We start from the raw sequence: 21112 nt of genomic DNA on the forward strand, positions 1-21112 counted from the left end.
AAGAGCCTAACCCCTTCTGTATCTGTAGACCTGACAGTCTGGATTTACAAATTTATCTTTAGGCCACAAAGCTTCTATGAAGTCACTCTGTTTTCAAAGCTCTTGGCATCTATGGAAAAGTCAAGGAAAGGAATTGCATATGATCAGCATCCTTGAAAACAGGACTTCTAGACCCCCAGCTTTTAAAGTACTGGGCCTATGTCACAAATTTGGGGGTCAGTGGTTTGAGTGAGGGCCTGAAGCTCTCCCTTCAGATGGAAATGGTAATTTCAAAGATCTTTAATGGTATACTAGTCAAACAAAAAAGACATGCAAGTACAGCTTTGTACTTTCTGGACTGGACATGAAAGGCTTCTCAGGTCTCTCTTCCAGCCTGCACTGAGATTGGGGTAGCAGCTAGACGTGTCAAGGATGTGCCTTTCACATGAGATGTTTAGTCGTAGAAGACAAATATTCTCTAAGGTAAACACTCTGCTCTCTGTCTTTCACATACACATTTTATATTTTTTTGGCTCTGACTCTCCTAACAGTTTATGTATGTATTCTTCACTCATTTATATATTTTTTCCCATCTAAATTCTGCCTGGGCTAGGCTGGTGTGGAGAAGATGACACATTACTGTGGCCAGTAATGCTGTGGGAGAATTATGCAGGGTTTTTCAGGTTCAGAACTCATACAAGAGATACCTGAAATAAAATTATATTTCTGAAAGAAGATAAACAAAACATAACACAGCTCTACCCAGGCTGCCACACGCCTTCCTTAATCCATACAGCTGGTAGTAAAGAAAGCTAAGACCTAATCTTTTCCTATTTGTAGATTTGTGCCTGCAGCAAGGGACAATACTAGACCTTGCAAAATTACTTAAAAAACCCGTTAACAATTTGACTACATGCAGACTTCCCCATAACGTAACATTATATATACTATGCCGAGTTGAATTCAAGATAACAAAGTTGGTCAGAAGTGGAGTAACGTGGAATAATTTTGCAACAGACTCACCCACCTATAAGGTCCCAAATGCATTATATGTTTCCTGCTCCCAAGCTATGCTGTAGCTGCTTTTGGCTGCCAGATTAACTGTTGCCAGAGAGTCAGCAAGGGGTACTCCCGGAACAATATTGTGCTCTTTATCTTATTTTGCCTGGAATCCAAATAATTTTGTCTCCTAAAATGATTTTCTACAAGGCCAGTGTAGGCAGAAATAGCATTAGTTACAACGTTCTTACTGAAGCAGAAGACTTACATGTCCTGCCAGTTGCCATCCGATCAGTAAACAGTTCACCACTGATTGTGCGGGCAGTAACCTGATAAAGCCGTCCCGGAGTCAGCTTGTCAAAGTAAGTCTCTGTGACCGGTGGCTGTAGAGTTTTGACTTCTTTAATTGATCCAAGATGAGAAAGAGTGATATTATAGAAATTGAGGTTTCCTGAAGGTCTTCTCCACTTAACTTTTAAAGTATCTAAGCTGTCATCGTTAGTCACCGCCAAATCTAAGACTTCAGCTGGGGCTAAAAAAAAGAAAATAAGAAGGAGAATAAAATACTTCCACCGCAGAACATATAAGACCTGCTGCCTCCAAACTGCAATAGTTAAGTTTTGCTTTCAAATGGCTATATGAGATGGAGTATGAATGACTGTGCCTCAACAGTGAAAGGGCAAAGCCTGGTCACAGTGAAACTGAACCCAGCCCTGTTCTAAGATGTTCTACTGCTGAGAGTGACACCTCTTATGATGACCACTCTCGTTTCACAGAATAGAAAATCTGTTAGCCATGTCTGCATTCACACTAGTCATTTTGACTATAAAACAGACCAGGCACACGCTTCTAAGAGGAGAAATGTCTGCATCCGTTTTGGTAGAAAAAACATCACAACAACATTGCAGCTATGCCTGATTTACACCAGTGCAGAAGGGAATGGAATCAAAAACTCTTTTACTCAAATGCTCCACCAAAAGAAAAGCATAGCCACCTCCAATATCTTAATTTCTCAGGCCTGGGACACACTAGGCACTGAAATGGAGGTCTGTGCTGCAAGCTAGATGGAGTGCTTTTATGTTCTGAGAAAACCTGTGAGATTTAAAATTTTTGCACCCTGAAACAGGAAAAAAATAAAAATTCTGAAGAAATAAAGTGAAACAATTATAATCACGAGAAGAGTCAGTGCTAGGTGACAACAGCACTCATCTGTGTGCTCTAGACATCACGATATTGTTCACTTAATATTAAATTATGTTTACATGGTTAGATTTCTGTAGGAGAAACTGCATCTTAAGTTTCCCAGAAATCAATGAAAGCAAAGACATGACCTTGTTTTTGCTTACGTAAGTGTTTCAACCATTGGGCTCTAGTCAGGATGTCATCCTGTCTTTCCCTCTATGATGACAGAAGTCTATTCTGAAAAACCTTCTGAGAAAAAAAAAAATCATTTCTAAAACTCTGATTCTGTGAATCGATACCTCTCTGTGAAAAAAAAACCTCATAACATTCAATTTTAAAATTCTTAACCTGCTCTTCATTTTTTTCACTTCCTTCTCAGAACTGCAGCTATTTTGCAATCCAGAGAAAAAAAAAGACACAGAAAATATTTTTTTTTACAAAACTCAAGCTCTATACCTCCCATATAGCTAAGTAAGAATCCTGGAGTTAAACTGTCTTCAATACTGTGAAATAATCAGACTACACACTACCTCAATTCACTGAGTAAGTCAGATGAACCTCTTACACAGATATGAGGTAATACCAGGGCACTTAGGCTCAGACTAATTTTACATCTAATTTTACATGTTTAATGGGGCTGCATATTAAGCAGTGCAGCGAATTTAGCTGCAGACATCCTAAAAGCTAATTTAGTTGCTAACTTTGCCGCAATGGTAACTGAGGAAACTAAATAAGCTTATGGTGTCTCTAACTCTCTCTACAGCCTCTGAAGAGAAATGTCTGCCAAGGGTAATTCAGCTATTGAAGTCTGTGACTATACACTTGGAACACAAATAATTTATTATTCTGAAATACATCCTGTAATGTTATTAGATTATGGCCTTAGCTTTTTATTCTGTTGTGACAATTTTTGAAATCATACCTGTCCTGACAGTTTGAAAACTGCTGCTTTCCAGTCCTGCAGCCTGGGTTATGATAGAGAGGTTATACAGGTGGCCCGCTGTAAGTCCTGAAAAAGTGCAGGAGGTCAGAGGATCTTCTTGGTGAATTTCATGAACTGGGGCCTGATTATCCAGTAACACCACCCTGTAACGATCCACGTGTCCAGAGCCAGGAGACCACGAAGCATGGATAGTGTCTGTCTTGACACTGACCTGAATATTTTTCACAGGGGATGGCACTGTTGGGACAAAAAAACACAAGCTTAAGGCCTAACGGTTATCTCAGCAATTTTGAACAGATGTACTTTTGAAATACGTTGAGTTTCTGTAGGGTTAGTGAAAATCCAGCCCCAAACTTATGCCCAAAGACATCATAACAACATGCCTCCATTCTTAGCAAACAACTCTATGTTAGTCAGAGATTCATGTTTTGTTTATTTCTGTGTATAATCAATAGATACTGACATATATGTATCTTGCCAGTTAAAAGAATGGTATATATTTGTTAATTTCAAAATGGAGAACTGCAAGGTACTCTAAGCAGTTTTATTTTGATGAACTACAGTAAAATAAGTCCTACCAGTAGATCCACTTATGTGAAGTTCTGGGGTACTCTTATTTCCAGCAACTGCACTGAGGACAATGTTGTATTTATTTCCAGGAATAAGACTGGAAAAAGTGTTTTCTGTTTTTGAAATTCTTCCTGGTATGGAGACTTCTTGTATCTTTTTATTATCATGATCAAATAATACTAGGTTATACAAGTCCACTTTTCCTGAGGAAGGATCCCATTGAACCTGTAAGCTTGTGAGGGTAGTTTTTTCCTTATTAATTTCAAAACGAGGTGGTGGTAAGGGATCTGTATTCAAAACAAACAAACAAACAAACAAAAAACAAACAGAAAACATAAACCAGTATTTCTTGCATTGAGATTGTCTGAAGTTCTACACAGCAGCACAAAAAACCTTCCAAAACTCTCCCTTTATCATCATCATGCTGCCAGTGCTTTTCAAAAAGTCTTTTTCCTTACATTAATAAACATCGTACCACTGAAATCTGTCTACAAGAGTGCTGCAGAATTCAGAAATGTTACTTGTGTATGTGTACACACTCACCCCTTCCCACACATGCACAGAAAACCACTTCCAGTTGTGGCTGTATATAACAAGCTTGGAAATCTGCTGATAGTGAAACTGTAACAACTTTAACAAGAAAGAGCAAACATGAAAATCCAGCAAATTAAACTCAATGCCTCAGCATAATGTAGCTTTATAGATACAATGGTACCAGTGGCTTTCATTTCCTAGTACTCACGCCAAACACTTTATCACTAATGGGCATGAGCAACTATTTATACTATTTTAAGGGCAACAATCCTTTGTTTTCAATATTAACTTAAATCACTTCAAACAGATTCTGATAGAATATGCTTCTGCTCTGCTGTAGCATTGTTCATATAAATTTTAAAAAACCCAAACAGCACATTGGATAAACTTTTAGCAATTATATTTAATTGAGATTATTTTTCTGAGAAACCCTCCGTGTTCATTATGTGGTTTATTAAAGAGCTCTCAAGTAAAATAATCTGTAAAATAGGGTAACTCTAAAGGGATGGCAAGCACTGACCAAACCAGAAGACTCTGGTTGCTTGTATTCTCCAGGTGTATTCCATCACTCACAAGACTTCACGCAAATCAAAAGAAATGTATTACATGCTGATGTACTAAGGTATTGGCATTCATATCTCCCAATAAGTTTAAGCAAATTGCATATTAAAAAGGTATCCTAAAACAACCAAAAGCAGCAAAATCAAGCATTCACAAGTTGAGGAGTCAAAGAATAAAGGTTTCCCAGAAACTTAACAACTAAATTTGACTTCCATATGAGCACACTCTGCTACCCTTGTCTAGCGTCAGACAGGGAGTGTATGGTGCATCCAGGCTGAGAACGGAGGTTGCTATACGAACAGTCCCTTAAACACAGAACAGCAAGACCATTTTTCCAGTGCAGTCATTGCTGCCTGGTTCCCTGAACAAGGCAGACAAGAGTGTGAGATCACATAATTAAACACTGCACTGCAAAGGCTGAAAGAGCAAAGTCAAACCTACTCCCACCTTACGAATACAGCGGTAGGAGTATCATGGGGCTAGTAGCCTTTAAGCTGTTTCTTCTTCAAACCTTGGATGGTGCAGAGGGTTTAATTGCTTCTTACAAAGTTCTGCTGAGAACACACTGGTGTCAGGTTTTGGCAGTATGCTCTGTTAATCAAGTATATTAGGAATTTCAAGGGAATATCTCCCTCCTTGGAGACATTCAAAAGTTGTCTGGACGTGGTCCTGGGTAATTGGCCCTAGGTAGCTCTGCTTGAGCAGGTGGCTTAGACCAGATGACCTCCAGAGGCCCCTGCTAATCTCAACCAGTCTGTGACGCTGTGAAAAATACCTTGTGTGTTTGAACCCAGGTCTCTGCTTAAATTCGGATTACTGTATTGGACCACAAAGATGCTAGTGCTCTTCAGGACAAGAGATTAAAATTAAATTAACAAAATCAATAAATAAAAAGAAATATCATATTTTCTTGACCTCTTTCTTTAAGACCAAACTAACTCTGCTTAAATCTGGAAAAAAACAAAAACAAAAACAAAAACCAGAAACCAAAAAAGCCCCTCAAGTCAAAGACCAAGCACATCAAACTTCAGGCCAAATAGTTAAAACTTTACCCAGCTACAGCAATTGAGACAGGAGGTTTTAATGAAAAGTGTCAGGAAATCTTAACAATAGGCTTGACTACCAGCTCCACCTATAATATATACTAAGCCACTAAAGACTATTATGCTGGCAAAAGTGACTAGTGGGAGTATAAACTGGATCCTTGAAGGCAATTGTTCTCATCAGAAAGGTCAGACTTTGGGAGTCGGAAATGAATCCCAGCACTATATATGGTCAGAGGCAAAGACAGCTGAAAATGTTTTAATTTGACTGATATCAAGAGAACAATCATGATTAACTGTCAAGAAGTTTCACTCTCTCTCTGACAAAGTTAGGACACGGTTCACTGCTCTTTAGTCCTGCAAAAGTAATCAACATTGTAACATTATTTGCCAAATTCTACAAAAGAAGACATCTCCTACATTTTTAGAGGCGCTTATACTGTCCTGTGTAATCTGTCTTCTAAGGTGCACTAGCAAAGAAAAGAGTTGCGTGCCTAGAAGGTGAAGTTCAGATATTCAGCCTTTATCTAATCTATCTGGTCCAGAAAACAAAACACTCAGTGCTTTGTACATCCGCTAGAACAAAGGAACAATGAGATTGGGAAGTGCCTGGGCTGAAAGAGCCCTGGATGGAAACAAACACTTAAAAAGCCATTTACATTGTTATACAAGTCTCTGCTGGCAACGGTACAACACTGATATATCACAGAAATAAAATATTTTCACAAAGATATTTTTATACCATTTGATATTCTATGAATTAATGTCTCCTGGTCTACAAAGGAATCCTCCAGAAGACTTAATATTTGAATTATATTGCACCTCCATTTTCACTTTTTGGGAAGAGGATATGCTTTGTGTGTCCAGATGCTACAGACACATTTTATACAACTGGTAGATACGGTTATGCCTCGTCCCAATTACATGACTCCGAAATACAGCCTGTAAGCTCAGAAACACCCCTGCCCTGTGCAGGAGAAAAAAAAATAACTGAGAGATAGGAACCCAGCACTGAGTAAGGAGGAATTTCTGCCAGTTTCAGCCATCTTCCTACCAAATTATTGATTTTTTTTTTGTTTTCGCTGTTCATAAAACAGTAACCTACTTCACAAAGACTTTTCTGAAGATAAGTAAAGAGGGTTGATTTCATTGTCCTTATTAAGTACAAATATCCATTTCTTTGGGATGATATGCAACCTAGAAAATCTTTAAAACATGGTTATTTGTTTTCTTCTTGTACTCTGCCTTTTGAGACAACGATCATAACCATTACTTGATTATGGATTATAGGATTATACAGCCTACAGTCAGAGCTGTGTCACAGTAGCTGTTCCTACAGACGGCTAATAAATCAGATTTGTCCCAAATAATTTGAAATTTACAGGAGTGAACATATGGCCAAGCCATGCTTCTGACATTTACAGAGTAACATATTACAATGGAAAACTACTCTACCAGTCTGTGTCTTAGAAGGTAGAATTTTTAATGTCTTTTCATTTAAATATTTAGCAATTTTTCTGACAAAAAAATCATTTATCTGTTATTTTTTTCAGTACAGGTGGCTTAGATTAGACAGTAATAATATATCACTGCATTATTTCTGTAGAAAACAATGTTGAAAATCGCATTTATAAGCCTATATTAGAAGATCTATTTGAAAGCAGGGGAATTGCCAAGTTATTCTTCACGGCTCTCAGGACCAGCATTTCAAACCTGAATTTCAATTCAGAATTGAAATTCATAAATTTTACTGTAATTTATGATCTATTCATAGACTATTGCTTTTAACTAGAATTTTAATTAAAGACCTAGCCATTCACTGAAAATACACTACTGAAAAACACAGTTATGCTGGTGCACATACATTTGGAGAATCAAGAACTTTAAAAGTATTTTATCTGAAATCAAGAAAGACACAACTCTACCAACTTTTGTCATATAGTAGCTCTCAGTCACAGAAATAGTTTTACTGAGAACAATAAAAAAGATAACATGAAAGGACGAACAGGTGCATGCATTGTCCGAACTTTAAAGTTCAAAGCATGCAAACTAGTTGTATAGCTTAATGTGCTGTTTTATGTATATATATTCAAAAAACATAACAAACAGTAAATAGTAATGTGAAATAAATATACAGACTTGTGCCTACTAACATCTGTAACCTCGGGTTTGCAGTGGAAAATTGATCTGTAGCTCCGAGCTGATAAACGGTGTTATCAGTTTCTTCTTCATTTCCTATTCTACCAAAAAAGCACAACTGCCAACACTGTATATGTGTTTGCATGTCTGTGTACACCTGGCTTATATAGTGCATATGTGATCGTATTTTCCACCGTTTTGAAGGACCTATTTTAGTTCTGCTCTAGAGGATTAAACACTTGCCATTTGGAATTGATAAGCCATAGAAAAAACTTCTTGAGTAAAGAGATTTCACCTTAGTGGACTAATGTGGATTACTGTACCAGTAGTATATCTAATATATATAGTATCTAATACATTATTAGATTTCAGATCTGTGCATCTACAAGTGAGATAGAAGCTGCTTCTTTACTCAAAGATTCACAACGGGTCTGGTGTAACTTGAGAGTTTCTGCAGTCTTGGTGCACTTACTCTATTGGAATATCAAACTTGCAAACAACATAGACTTAACTCATCATCGTAACTATGATTTTAATGTGAAATTAAATACTCAAAAGGCCAAATTAAGTTAGGGATTTGGTCCTGTCCAAGGCTTCACATTACAACTGCAACTATGGCACGCATTAGTCATTGCTTTCACCTGAAGTCCTTAGTCAGAACAGATCACACTCAAAATCTAACAAAATATTTTGGATTTTTTGGGCTTAGCTACTCCAGCTTTTTGTACAAGAAATATGATGAAAAACGAGCTCATAACAGGAATGAGCACAGGAAAATTTTAACAGGATTAAACATGGGCAAAAAGTTAAAGTTTTTGAACTAGGTATATAAACGAATCTGCAACTTTCTCTGTGTACATGTGTACATGTATTGTATCAAGATGCTACAAATGTTCAAAACTTCATTTTGCAACAGTAAACACATGAGATGGGATTCCTTTCACTTAACTTCAAATATCTAAACTTCAGGCATAGTTTAACCTTCTACAGTGAGTGGAGAAAGCTGTGCGCCTCTAAAGGACAGCTTAAACCCACCTTTCTTAGACAAGGAGCTCAGGAAGGGAACCTCACTGAGTACCAAGGTCAGACATCATATTTTTAGACGGCCCATGATAGCTCAGTTCCGCTACCATTCAAATCAGGGAGAATTTTGTTTACAATATGGCTGAAAATATTGCTCATACTTCCATATTCACAGGGTAGTTTCCAGGAACACATGCCTATGGACATTTAGGCTCAGTAGATCGTAAAACAAAACTACTGGCACCGAGTTACAAAGGAACAGGTGAAAAAGAGCTTCCAGAAAACCAGTTTAAAATGCTGCCCCTAGTGGAAACATACAAAGGAATAATCTTCCCTCATTCTGCATTGAAATGCGTAGTATTGACAGCACAACATGGGTTGCTGACAGGTGTAACAAAACCTACATATTCTTTAGGAAAAAAAAAAAAATTGACAAACTTTGCAGCTAACTGCATATTTTAAACATGATCAAGCAATGCAATGGATGTAACTGAATCAAGGGAAGCGAGGAACCACAGAGCCATCCAAGTAGCTGTCTTTGCAGGAAACCTCCATGGTTCCTCTGTTCTTATTTCATGCTCTTGACTGGTCTCTGCTATCCAAAATCCAAACGTAAACCTCAATTCAACTACAGTCCACTGATTTGCAGTATTTCAACTTAAACTTCAATCCACCTTTTCACTCTGACATCAGCTACATAATATGGCTATAATCAGTAGTTGCTTCCAATCACTTTTATCTTCTTACAGTCTTGCAAAATCTATTTACTGATAAAAACATGATAAATTACATGTACAAGTTACCATCTAAATGATTATGCACTAATCAAAATGCAGTTTAAAGTGGAATCTTTTTCTCAACCTCTATGCAAGTGTTCAATAATAGACCTCTGCTATCCACCTATGATGGTGATTTATACCTGTCACTGAGAACAGTTGATTTATTCTTTCAATTTCCAAATTACAAGTCATCAATATTGAAAATAGTTCTCATGATGCATGACACTGATTTAAATCACTGTCTGCCTAGAAACCATCATTCATATTTACCAAGCGCCATGACTTGTGCTTACCATATCGCTATCACACTAGCAGACTTGTCACTACAGTTTTTTAAACTTGAGTTACCAAAATAAACTAGTGGAGGGTATTGAGTGCACTTGTACAGTTAATGCAGGGAAAAAGGTCTGACAGTAAACGACGTTTGTTAACTGAATTGTTAAGTATTTGGCAGCTGTAATCTTCAACACTAATACTGCAAAGTACCTCTCCAAAACTAAACACTTCAGGAGCAAATCAAGGAGGCATTAAATGATGAACTTTGTTTAAGACATCTCTGTTTTGAGTTCTGTGTTACCGCTATCAAGAGGTTGGACACCACTATATTTCATCATCTTTAAAAAAAACCACTAAGACTGGTAGAAAGAGTCCAGTTCTGTCACTGCAGCTGGTGGTTCTGTGTCACTCATTGCTTCACAGTTGAGCTGTTCACATGCACACACAAACACACGCGCAGAAAGGGGGCTTTCCTTGGGCGCATTCTGGCATGCTGCTGGAACATTTTTACAGGCAGTCATGGATGTGATACTGTAAGTGCTCTGCACACAACTGTCCATCACAACACCTCACTGGTTGTATTCAAGGAAAACATATAAGCAAGAAGTTTCAGCCTTACTTTCTGACTTTTAGACTCTACTTAGAGAGAATTAAAGTATAGGTAGAATAAAAGTATAGAAACAGGCTGAAACAGTAAGTTATCCTTGAACATGCCATGAGATAGATTGTATTTTAAACACATTAAACAAGCTGACACCTGAGGAAATATGAAGCCAATAGGTTTGCATGAGCACAAAGGACGTTGCGGGCTACTTCTTAAAGCATTCTGCTGGGTGGCAGCTTAAGGGAGCGGCAGAAGCGTACTCCCAGCGCTGACCTAGACTCCTCACAGCACCTTCTCCTTTCAAACCTGCTGGGTTAACTTTCGGCCGCCGTTATTTCTGGCAGCGAGGTAAAGACACCTGAAACGCAGGACAGCTACCTTCAGCGAGCGCTGTAGGTTTACAGTAGCTGTAACACGCACCGCCCTCCCCTCCTCAGCCCAAGCAAGGGGACGGGAAAGCCCCGGCGTCCCTCCCCGAGCACCTGCCGCCCCCCGCCCTCCCTCCCCCCCGCCCCGTACCTGTCTGCACGGAGACGTTGACAGCCTCGCCGCCGCTGCCGAGGGGCTCGATGCGCAGGCGGTACCAGGTCCCGGCCGTCAGGCCCCGCAGGGTGCAGCCGTAGGAGCCGTTGCCGGCGGGGGCGGGCTGGCAGCCGGCCGCCTCCCCGTCCTCCGAGAGACCGGTCAGGCTGAAGTTGCAGGGGCGGCCGGCGGCGCCCCACCGCAGCCGGACGCTCTGCCCGACGACGCGCCGCTCCGTCAGGTTGGCGCTGCATCCCGCTGCCTCCACCGGCACGGCCTGGGGAGAGCGGGGAAAGCGCTGAGAGACCCGCCGGGCTCCGATGGTGCCTCCCAACCCCTCTGCGTGCTGTACCAGTGCGGGGCAAACCCACCCGAGCCGCCCCCATCTGGGACCTTGCGAGGGGCGACCCCCGACCCGCTCACCTTGGTCAAGGCCAGCGCCGTCCACAGGGCAAATCCCGCTCCATAGCTCAGCATCGCCGACAGTTTTTAACCCCGAAAACCCTCGCGGGGAGGGGAAGAGGGGAAGGGGGGCGGCGGGGGTGGGTGCAGGGTTGGGGTGAGGGGGGGGGGAGATGAAGAAACGAAAGGGCCGCGGCGGGGGCCCCCAGCTCCCCGCCGGCGGCCGCCGAGCCCTCCGCCGGGCTGCCCGCTTTGCTGCATGCGCTCGGGGCTTCCCCGGCCTCTTCGCCGCCCTCCCTGCCACCGGGGATGGGATGGGGTGGGGTGGGGTGAGGTGGGGGGGCTGCCGGCCGCCCAGCCCGCGGCTGAGGAGGAGCGGAGGAGGCGGGGGAGGCGACCGCCGCTTCCCACGCTGCCATTCTGACCCGGCCTGACTCTGCCGGAGCCCTTCCCGCCGACTTCCGCAATCAAGAGGCGATTTCCTCGCGTCTCGTTGCGGGGGGCCAAGCGCGGCAACCCGGGACCCGCCGCTCGCCGCCGCCGCCCCCCCACCCCGCGCCCGGGCGCGGGGTGGGGGGGCGGCGGCGGCGAGCGGCGGGTCCCGGGTTGCCACCCCTAGCTCCCTGTGAGTCTCACCTTCCCCCCCCTCCCCCCCGCCCCCGGCTCCTCTCCCACCCCACTTCGCTTCCTTCCTGTTCGGCTCTCCCCTGGGGGCTTCTCTCTCCAGACTCCTTATGGCTCCTGGGGACCCTTCGCCTCAGGCAGCGCCATTGTTGCAGGGGGCGACAGCTTTCCCTCCTCACACCGGCTGCACCTCGCTCGATGCCGGTCATCGCCGCTTCGCCTCATGGCCGCCTGTTCCCCTCGTGCCCATCTCACCTCACATCTGCCTCGCCTTATGGCCACCGTTTCCTTGCGTCTGCCAGCCCTCACGCCCGCCTTGCCTCGCACTCATCTCACCTCATGGCTGCCTTACCTTGTGACTGCCTCCCCTCATGGCCACCTCACCTCATATGCCCCCTTCTCACATCTGCCTCGCGCCCATCTCTTGGCCCACCTTCCTCTTGGCTTCAACCATCTCTAAACTGCCATTCCGCCTCCTGTGTCCCAAATATTGACGTTTTTAGGGGTTAGCCGCAGACTGCCAAGGCCTCCATCCTCTCTCCGGCCCTGCGGCGCCATTGCCAAAGCCATTGCGACAAGGAGATTCCCAGCAGAGTCCAATGCCGAGCTGCTGCCCGCAGCCCCACACATCGGTGGAGGAGTAGCCCATCTGCCAGTGGCCAAGTTATTTCAGCTTTTTGTTTTGTTCTGCATCGACTTGTGTCCTTGAAACAATTCCTTCCCGCATCCCCTGAGCAATTCCCAAGCTAAAATTACACACACCATGGAAAGCAAGAAAGGCTCCCTCTTTTCAGACTGCATGAAACAAGCTGCGCACAGCTCCGAATTTGGCTGCGGCCGCAGCACAGCTCGCAGTTTCTCTCATGCATGCCCATTTCCTTCTTATTTAGGTTTCAGCCTCTTTAAACTCACCTATATGCGTATGTGGTGTGCGGTAAGGGAGAAGAAACATAGCCAGAAGTGATTTGGACCTTCAGATATGCAAATAGACAACAACCTAGCAGCCATGGGGTAAATTTGAGATTGCATAAAGAGGGAGAAATTTGATGTTTACTTTCTTCACATGGGAATGGCACTTTTCTGCCTCTCTGTATGGTGTGATGCACGTGGGATTTAAACTTTTAAAAGCAGCACCTGAAGCAAATTCAACACCATCTCCATTTTGCTTTTGTCCATTTTAGGGAGAAAAAGGTGCTAGGGTTTACAAACATTAGTCTGCCTTTTAGGGCAGCTGCTGCTGCAGGATTTTTCTGGGCATGAACGGGTCCAACAAGATACAAATGTCTGAAAAATCTTAGCTTTCATTCAGAAACTGAAGATCTGAGCACTCGTGGGTGGTACCCGCACCTGTAGAAAGTTTCATCTGTCCCAGTCAATCTCCATGCCTGCTCCTCAGTACACGGCACTGGAAGTATTGGGCTTTACTCTCTAAAGGCTTGGGATGGTTAATAATTTCATGAACATCACCTTAAGTGATGATATAAATATGTGTTGATTATCGTGCCATTCTCAAGCCCACCGCAGAACAAGATCTCCCTTGGAAGAGATGTTTTATGTACTTCAGACAAAAGGAGGGATCGTGCCCCAAAGAGTAACTCACAGTGCTAAAGAAACCATCGATGGAAAACATGAGGTGTGTGTTAGACCTAAACTGGGACTAAAATGAGATAGGTGTCTTGTAATCAGTTCATGGTGAGAGATTTCTTCCAGCATAAATTCACCTTTAGATGTGCTTTGGGGACCCAGTGGCATAAACCACACCAACATTTTTCCATCACTGGAGAAGAGCAAATCTGAAGGCTTATCGGGATGTTTTGGATTACTTCAAACCCCTCTCTGAAAATGAGAATATTTGGAGTAACCTGCCTTTTCTTGGGAAGTGGAGCGCACATTGTAGGGATTTTTGAAAACATACATAATCTGAATTTGCAGGGAAGATGTAATTCAGATATGTGGGTATAAATTAGTCAAGTAGACATAATACATGAAAGTTAAAAAAATAAATCAGTGGAAACTTATAAATGTCAGGAAAGAAATTGAACCTTCCACAAGTGAAATGTAAAGATCTTGGCAATGTCTGTCTGTTCTCCAAGCTAACGTAAGATAATATGTGGACAAAAGGCATTTTGCTGCTTTGCAGCATTGCCCATAATTTAGAAGTTCCTACTTTATTACTCTTATTCTTGCTACTGTAAAATCTTTAAAACTACCCTGCTGTATTAGTAGGAAAGTACTGGTTTATTAAGGGTTTTGCCTTCTGTATGTTATCCAGCACAAAGTGGCTGTAAGGGTAAGGTCTGACACAGATGTCTATGACAGCACTGGAATAAACCAGAAGGGGTCCACAATTCGCTGGTGGCGATATATTTATATAGAATAGCCCAGATAATACAAGTAATTATTTCCTGACTGAATAAACTGAATAAATGGGTTTTTAGCAAATCAGCAGTCATAGAGCCTTTAACACTTACCCATCTGTGTGGCAAGCCAAGAAACTAATTAAAAAAGAAAAAAAAAAAAAGAAAAAAAAAGAAAAAAAAAGAACTGGAAGTGAGTTTTGGGAGTGGCCGGATGTGTCTCTAATAGCAGGCTCCAAAGTCCCTTTCAGACACTTTCCCAAGGTTTCCTGACTTCTTTTTTTTTAACACCAAGTTCTCTCCCTGTGTCTCTAATCAAGAGGAAATGGGCTTTGCATAGCTTTTGTCATGGCTTGAAAGTGCAAGCTGCAGTTTTACTTGGAATCCAAGGCTGCTCTAAACCAAACATTTCATCCGATTGAAGTGTCACCATTGTCCCCCCTAAAATGGGTATGCTTACAGCCAAATAACATCAAGGCTTTACTTCTACAAACAAGAGGACCTAGCCTGGGCAAAGGCAGTCCATAGAAGGTATTGTCCTCCTAACAACAGTACTCAGTGCTTGCTTAGTCTATGTGTTTTCAAAGTGTCATGTTAAACCCTGTTAATTCTTTAAGGGTCCCTTCTGGTTTGACAAAAATGTTTTAAACTCCACTCTAAATACAGAGAAACTGGGATATGGAGGCCAAGGTTTGTAAGTTTGTGTGTCTAAATTGGTGCATCTAGATTCAAATGTCCAGACTCGTCTGGAGGCTCTAAGGGACAGATACTCATTAATTTTCTGTCATGGATATACTTAGAGTGCTCATCGTCAGGATTCTGGTTTGAAAGCTTTGACCTAAGTGACTTGCTCAGTGCAAATCATGTGAATCAGGAGGTGAGCTGGGGCAGGAATACAGAAGGCAGTGCGTCAGTTCAAACAATGCCATTTCTCTAGCACTGGTGGGATTATTTAGTAGGAGTGCTGGAGGCAGTTTGGATAATACTGTATTGTATAGGACGTTTCCATCCGGAGACCAGAATTCTGTGCAGGGGGTATGCATATGAACAGAGGGCATGGGGAAATAAGCTCAGCCTCCTGCTCCAAGCCAGAATAATCCTGTTTTAAAATAACTGTCTCCATCACCTCTGGAGTGGGGTGCCCTTGGCTCAGTCCCTTCCCCTCATCAGCACTAGAACAGCAGTGTCAGGGTCCAATAAACCTTTGAGTCGGTTATTTGGGTCAGCGTAGTCCTATGTGACACCACTTCTCCTTTCTTCCAATTTCTAGTGTTGCTCATATCAGATTGTACAGATCGCTCTGTCCACAGCCCTCCCAAATACAAAACACATTTCTTAGTCTCATCCACAGTAACCCTGACACCCAAAGTAATAACTGAAACAGTATGTTTGCCTGCCCCAGTATATTGAGTGCAGTGTTGTCTCCTGGAGAAGAAGCCACAGGGAATTTAGGGATTTTCAGTTCTAAACCACTGTTGATAATTGATACAGTGACCAGTAATGTCCTGCGTGTTTTAGCTCATGCACATTTTGCCAATGATGATTCCAGATTTACTCTCAAATTACTTACTTGTGCCTTGCCCTCACAGAAAAAGAAGACTGGAAACTAATGAGGAGGTACTGAATGCTCACTGTTAGCTCCTTCTATGGATGGCGCTGGCACCCCTGTTCCCCTTCTCTGCCAGGGCTGTTTGTGGTTGGCCAGGGCAGAGATCAAGAAGCGGCCATGTTTCCACTCTGGCTATCGGTCAGTAGATAAACTGACCAGGGTCAAGGACAGGGTTCCTTGAAAGGCAAGTTAAAGCATTCAGATTTGACTTACTTTGATCTGTAAACCATGTATGTAGTTTAGGACTCCTAAATGAGGTCATAAAACATACTGTGATTCTTAGAGTGTAGCTAGACCCTCATGTCACACAACAAACCAGTGGCAGAGGCTCAGTCGCTGAGAGCAGGTAACCAGGTCCCCATGGCTCCTGCCACATCCATGAGCTTTCCATTACTCCTCCCATATCCTGAGCGTTTCCCTCTAGCTTAGAGATTTTCCCAGTGCATTGTGCGCACCAGGATCATGCTGTACAGAAGAGGCAGAATTTTTCTGCAGCTGTGCTTCTAGGCAAAGGGCATTATCAGCATGAACAAAGCATCCCATCAAAATAAAGAACAAAGCTTATTCCTGTAGGGTTTTTTTTCAGTCCACCCAACATCCACCTGTAATAGCTATCAGGCTCCACAGAGTGGAGCAGGCTTAGTAAAAATCAATCAATAGTGCCTCTGCCTTACCTCTTCTGTAGAGCTAGAGTACTGAAGAGTAGTTGTTGGAATCCAGGGTTTCTCTGTTACTGCCGATTTCAAGTCAAAGTAGAGATTTTCGATCAGATTTTTAGTGAAATGTTCAGTCACATTTCTGATGAAGATCTCTGTGCTACTCTTCAGCAGATTTTCACCCCTAGAGGTAACAGCGTTTAAAGGAGGGGGTGTAGTTCTAGTACTCCACAGAGAAGTGTCTGCACCTTGGAGATCTGCAACAAACAAAGGAAAGTAATTAAAATCAGCTCTACATTTTTATAAACAATTAATTAGATGCCAATACTTGTGGCTGGTATGACTCCTAAGCAGTTTAAGTGCACCTGTCAGTTGTATAGTTTTTTGTTCTCTGTGCAATCATGTATTTTGCATCATTATCAAAGTCTGTGGAAAACAGAAACAGAAAATAATTAATTTCCCTGAGTAGTCATATTATTAATTTTAAATACATTCCACCAATGATTCTGAAGTGAAAAGAAAGGTTGTACTTTGTCATTAACAGCACAATGTTTTCACTTGTAGCTTTTTCACTTGCTTGAGCTTATCGAACAGCACACAGTTTCAGCTTTATATAGTCAACCCTCCTCCCCCCTTTGTAAGTAGATGGGCCAGATTCTCATCTGCCTTTCATTGGTGTAAGTTCAAAATATGACTTTGCTCAAGATAATTTTTCAAGATAATTTGTTCAAGATTTTTTTTTTGTTCAAGATAATATTTGTTCAAGATAAGTTCCTCGTGCCCACATGGGACATTCCTCTTGCATTTTTAATTCAGTCCCATGCAGAGATCATGCTAACCCCTGACTGCTCCCTTCCCAAGGTTCAGCTAACAATTGTATCAATTAGCTGAAGTGTCTGCAAGTATAATGGTGGATTTGCTTTTCTAGTCACGTATCCTTCAGAGAACGCCAAAGTTGCAATTAGAGTGCAGGAAAGATTTTACTACACATTTTTCCTCCACATTTTCATGGCTCTTCCTCTCCATTGGTATGTATTTAATATCCTTTCTTTGTGGCTGTAAGGGCAAGGTTCAAGCTGTGGTGGCCTCTACATCTGGTAGCATCACGTTTCAGCTAAGCAATTGGAATTACTCACTGGCCCCTTCGCCTCACAAAAAGCTGCCTTGCCATTGCTGGAGCACAGCTAGCGTGCATTGGCTCAACACCCAAGACACTTTGTCTGTCCTTGAACTGGGGTCTCCAGCATGACAGAACCTTGTTTTGCTGCTGAGCTGCTGGGCTGGTTGCCATTTATAACAATTTTAGCTCACAAACCCTCTAAAAAAAATTTAATGACTGGGTTAAATTGCAGCAGAAGCTTCCAAATGTAATTACTTGGTGTGCAATTATGATGTCTTAGCAGGCCAGTGTGTGATTACCTCTTACCCAAAGGATCAGTGGGTGAGCTTCCATGAAGTCATCATGATTAATTTTTTTGTATATATGTAAATATATATGTTATCATGCTTATATAAAGAAACTAGCAGTACTCTCATTTGCTTCCAGAAATAAAAGTGAGACTGTAAGCCCTTCTAAGTGACACTTTCATACAAGTGTTTCCTGTGTTTGACAGCACAGTGCCTTCACCTGGTGTGCAGTTTTGGATCCTCTGAAAAGGACTGGTTTGCTAGAATGGGTTGATACCCACACTAAATGTTTCCCCTCCTTTTATCTAACTGTGCTCCTCTGGAAATAAAAATCTCCAAGTCTCCATTTAATTACAAAATAGGTTGATCAAGTATTTTTCCAAGTCAAGGCACTGAAAACAATACTACAGCTCCAATTCTGTTCTCTCTTATACTTGTGGAAAGGGTTACATCAAACCTTCAGGCCTGGTCCAAGACTGTACAATCATCCTGATGCTGCTGCTGCTGCTGCATTTGCAGAATCCCTTGCAGAGGACCTATGGTGCAGAGTCTACTGTGATCCTACATCACATACCTTCCCCGACCCCACCAAAAGGATGGGGAAGAGTCTGGCAGGGGCAGCCCTGTGCTCAAGCTGTCATCAGCTGCTGAGACAAACCCATTAGCTGACACAAGTCCACACTTAGTCTAAATTCCATGTCAGTCATTGTTCCTGCGGATCTCCTGTTAGTCGGAGGTCTCTGAAAGTCTGTGGTAGGCAACTAGAAATGCTAGCCCCAAGGGCTTCGAAAGAATTAGGCCTGCTGGCTCTGTGCTTCTCAGATATCTCCTAGTTCAGCAGGGAGTAGAACTTACTGATAGAAAGACGGCTAAAATAAAAGTACATCTGAGTGCTCAGCAGCCGCTTAGAAAAAAACCCAACTCAATTGGGTTCCTAAATATAGATTTACACGCCCAACTTAAAAACACATTAAAAAAAATCTTGGCTTTATTTACAGACAAATAGCAACGATTCCAACAGGAAGACATTTGCGTTCCAGTGCAGTTGTGCTTTAGGAAAGCTGCTGCTCCATAAAAGGGAAGCTGGTGCTGCCAGCGACATTTACGGGACTCGGCAGCCAGGAGGTAACCGGCACTCCTGGTGCAAGAGCTGAGGGAAGAGCTCGACCTGCCTGGAAGAGAAAGGCTTGGTCCTCAGAATGTTCCACCAGCCTGAGGAGGTACCATGAGCAAGCACTTGGTCACTGCACAACCTGATTCCTCTTGTTAAGCTCAGGGCTGCCCTGGGTTTCCACCTAAAACATCTTTCCTGGCAAAGACTGACAACAGTCTGTGACCTGTAACCTGCGGATGGAAATGGTTTGCCTATAGCACTGTGCTATACTGGAACTTCAGATACACATACCAGCACTTTCCATGTATGCAACATTGGACTGATAAATAAGGTTCATATCTGCCCTTACTTCAAGAAAATCAGGTTTATATTGTTTTTGTAAGGAAAGCTGCTATGGTCCTAGCATAAGGACCCTCATAGCCCTTCATCAATTGCAGATGCTTATAAAAGAAAACTGCATCTTGTAAGACCCAAGCAAACAGATTTCTACACAACTTGAGTTCCAAATCTTTTAAACCAGAAAAAACTCACCTTCTGTCTGGACATCAGTAAAGTACACAGAAATCTCAACAGTGGGATTTTTTTCAGAAGTGTTTAGCATTGTTCTAGCAGTCTCTTTGGAAATTGGTCATAAAACTCTTCATGGGAACAGAACTGCAGCACTGACAGTGACGTTGATCACTAGTGGCTGAATGATATACAGTGTGTGAACATACCATTGTAATCATCAGTAGCACACCCAGGAGAAATTATAACATTCTGACTAAGCACATATTTCATCCATGGGGTGTACTGCAGACTGCATCCATCTGCACAGCAGCAGGCTGCTTAGGAGAAAAGGAGATCCATACGTTTTGCATGTATGATGAGCAAGAACACTGGTTAGTTTTCAAGTACTGAGAATCCTACGGTGGTGCCTTCAGACTCAGACAAGTCGGCATGGTGCAGCGTTCTGAAATGGCTCGCATCGTATCAATCTGCCTACCCGATAAAAGCACAGTTTCAGAAAACCAAGGCTGAGTTGCTAGTGAAACATAAATGAATCAGATATCTATTGTATAAGAAAAAATGCTGTCTAAGACTGCGTCTAACTTGCTGACAGCAAGACTTGAAACTCGAGGGGGTTGTTTTAAGATCTTTGTATGTGCAGTACAAAATGAATTATCTTTTTAGTTGTCTACTTGTAAATAGACTGCAAAAATAAAGACTGTATTTAAAAAACATACTTCAGATTTCTGTTTTATGCACGAGTGCAACAGAAGAACAAAATCCACTAAATGTTCTTTCCTTCCTGTGCAAATGTAAACCTTTTAAAAACTGCAAAATCTATGCTACTTGAAAAATTTTTACCTTCTTTAGCTGAAACGTTGTAGAGGTTAGTGATGCTCGTATTTCATGTCAGAGAGGTCATATGTCTCCAAACTCTAGACTAATCCTGAGCTGCTCTTTTACTTGCTTGTTTTTGAAATGCTGAAGTAGCCTCTCAAAGGCCTGAAAAGTACCAGTGCTAGCAGAACATCCCAAATAACTACGGTGATGACATCACAGCTCTATCAACCCTATTTCTGACACTCTGTATAGCCCCAGCTCACCCTGAAGGGGATTTTTGGTCACTGGAAGATATCTAAATCACTAATTCCATGGGTTATGTCTCTACCGAGAGAGCTCAGAATGGTAGCTCCTATGTAGACACCTAGGACTTGTTTCAGTTGCCTAAAAGTAGTTACTTCATGCAATCTGAACTGCCCTAGGGCATCTGAGACATCTGATTAGAGCTCCCAAAGGACCT

General features: G+C 42.2%; 1 protein-coding gene across 3 annotated transcripts in view; it reads right to left on the bottom strand.

Annotated features, from left to right (window-relative positions):
- The window catches only part of PTPRB (protein tyrosine phosphatase receptor type B), a 65442-nt gene that overhangs the window by 38122 nt on the left and 6208 nt on the right, over positions 1–21112 (bottom strand). For 2 of the 3 annotated variants that reach the window (XM_086749289.1, XM_086749281.1), the window contains exons 3-7: positions 16821–17059; positions 11152–11431; positions 3682–3960; positions 3083–3340; positions 1247–1510 (exon numbers count right to left, since the gene is read on the bottom strand). In XM_086749289.1, coding sequence (XP_086605415.1) covers positions 1247–1510; positions 3083–3340; positions 3682–3960; positions 11152–11431; positions 16821–17059 — 1320 coding nt within the window. Of the gene's footprint in view, positions 1–1246; positions 1511–3082; positions 3341–3681; positions 3961–11151; positions 11432–11577; positions 11829–16820; positions 17060–21112 lie in introns of those variants that run through there. The other variant, XM_086749299.1, reaches the window with a different exon arrangement.

Source organism: Chlamydotis macqueenii, chromosome 1 (assembly GCF_036417535.1).
Source record: "Chlamydotis macqueenii isolate bChlMac1 chromosome 1, bChlMac1.mat, whole genome shotgun sequence".
NCBI lineage: Eukaryota > Metazoa > Chordata > Aves > Otidiformes > Otididae > Chlamydotis > Chlamydotis macqueenii.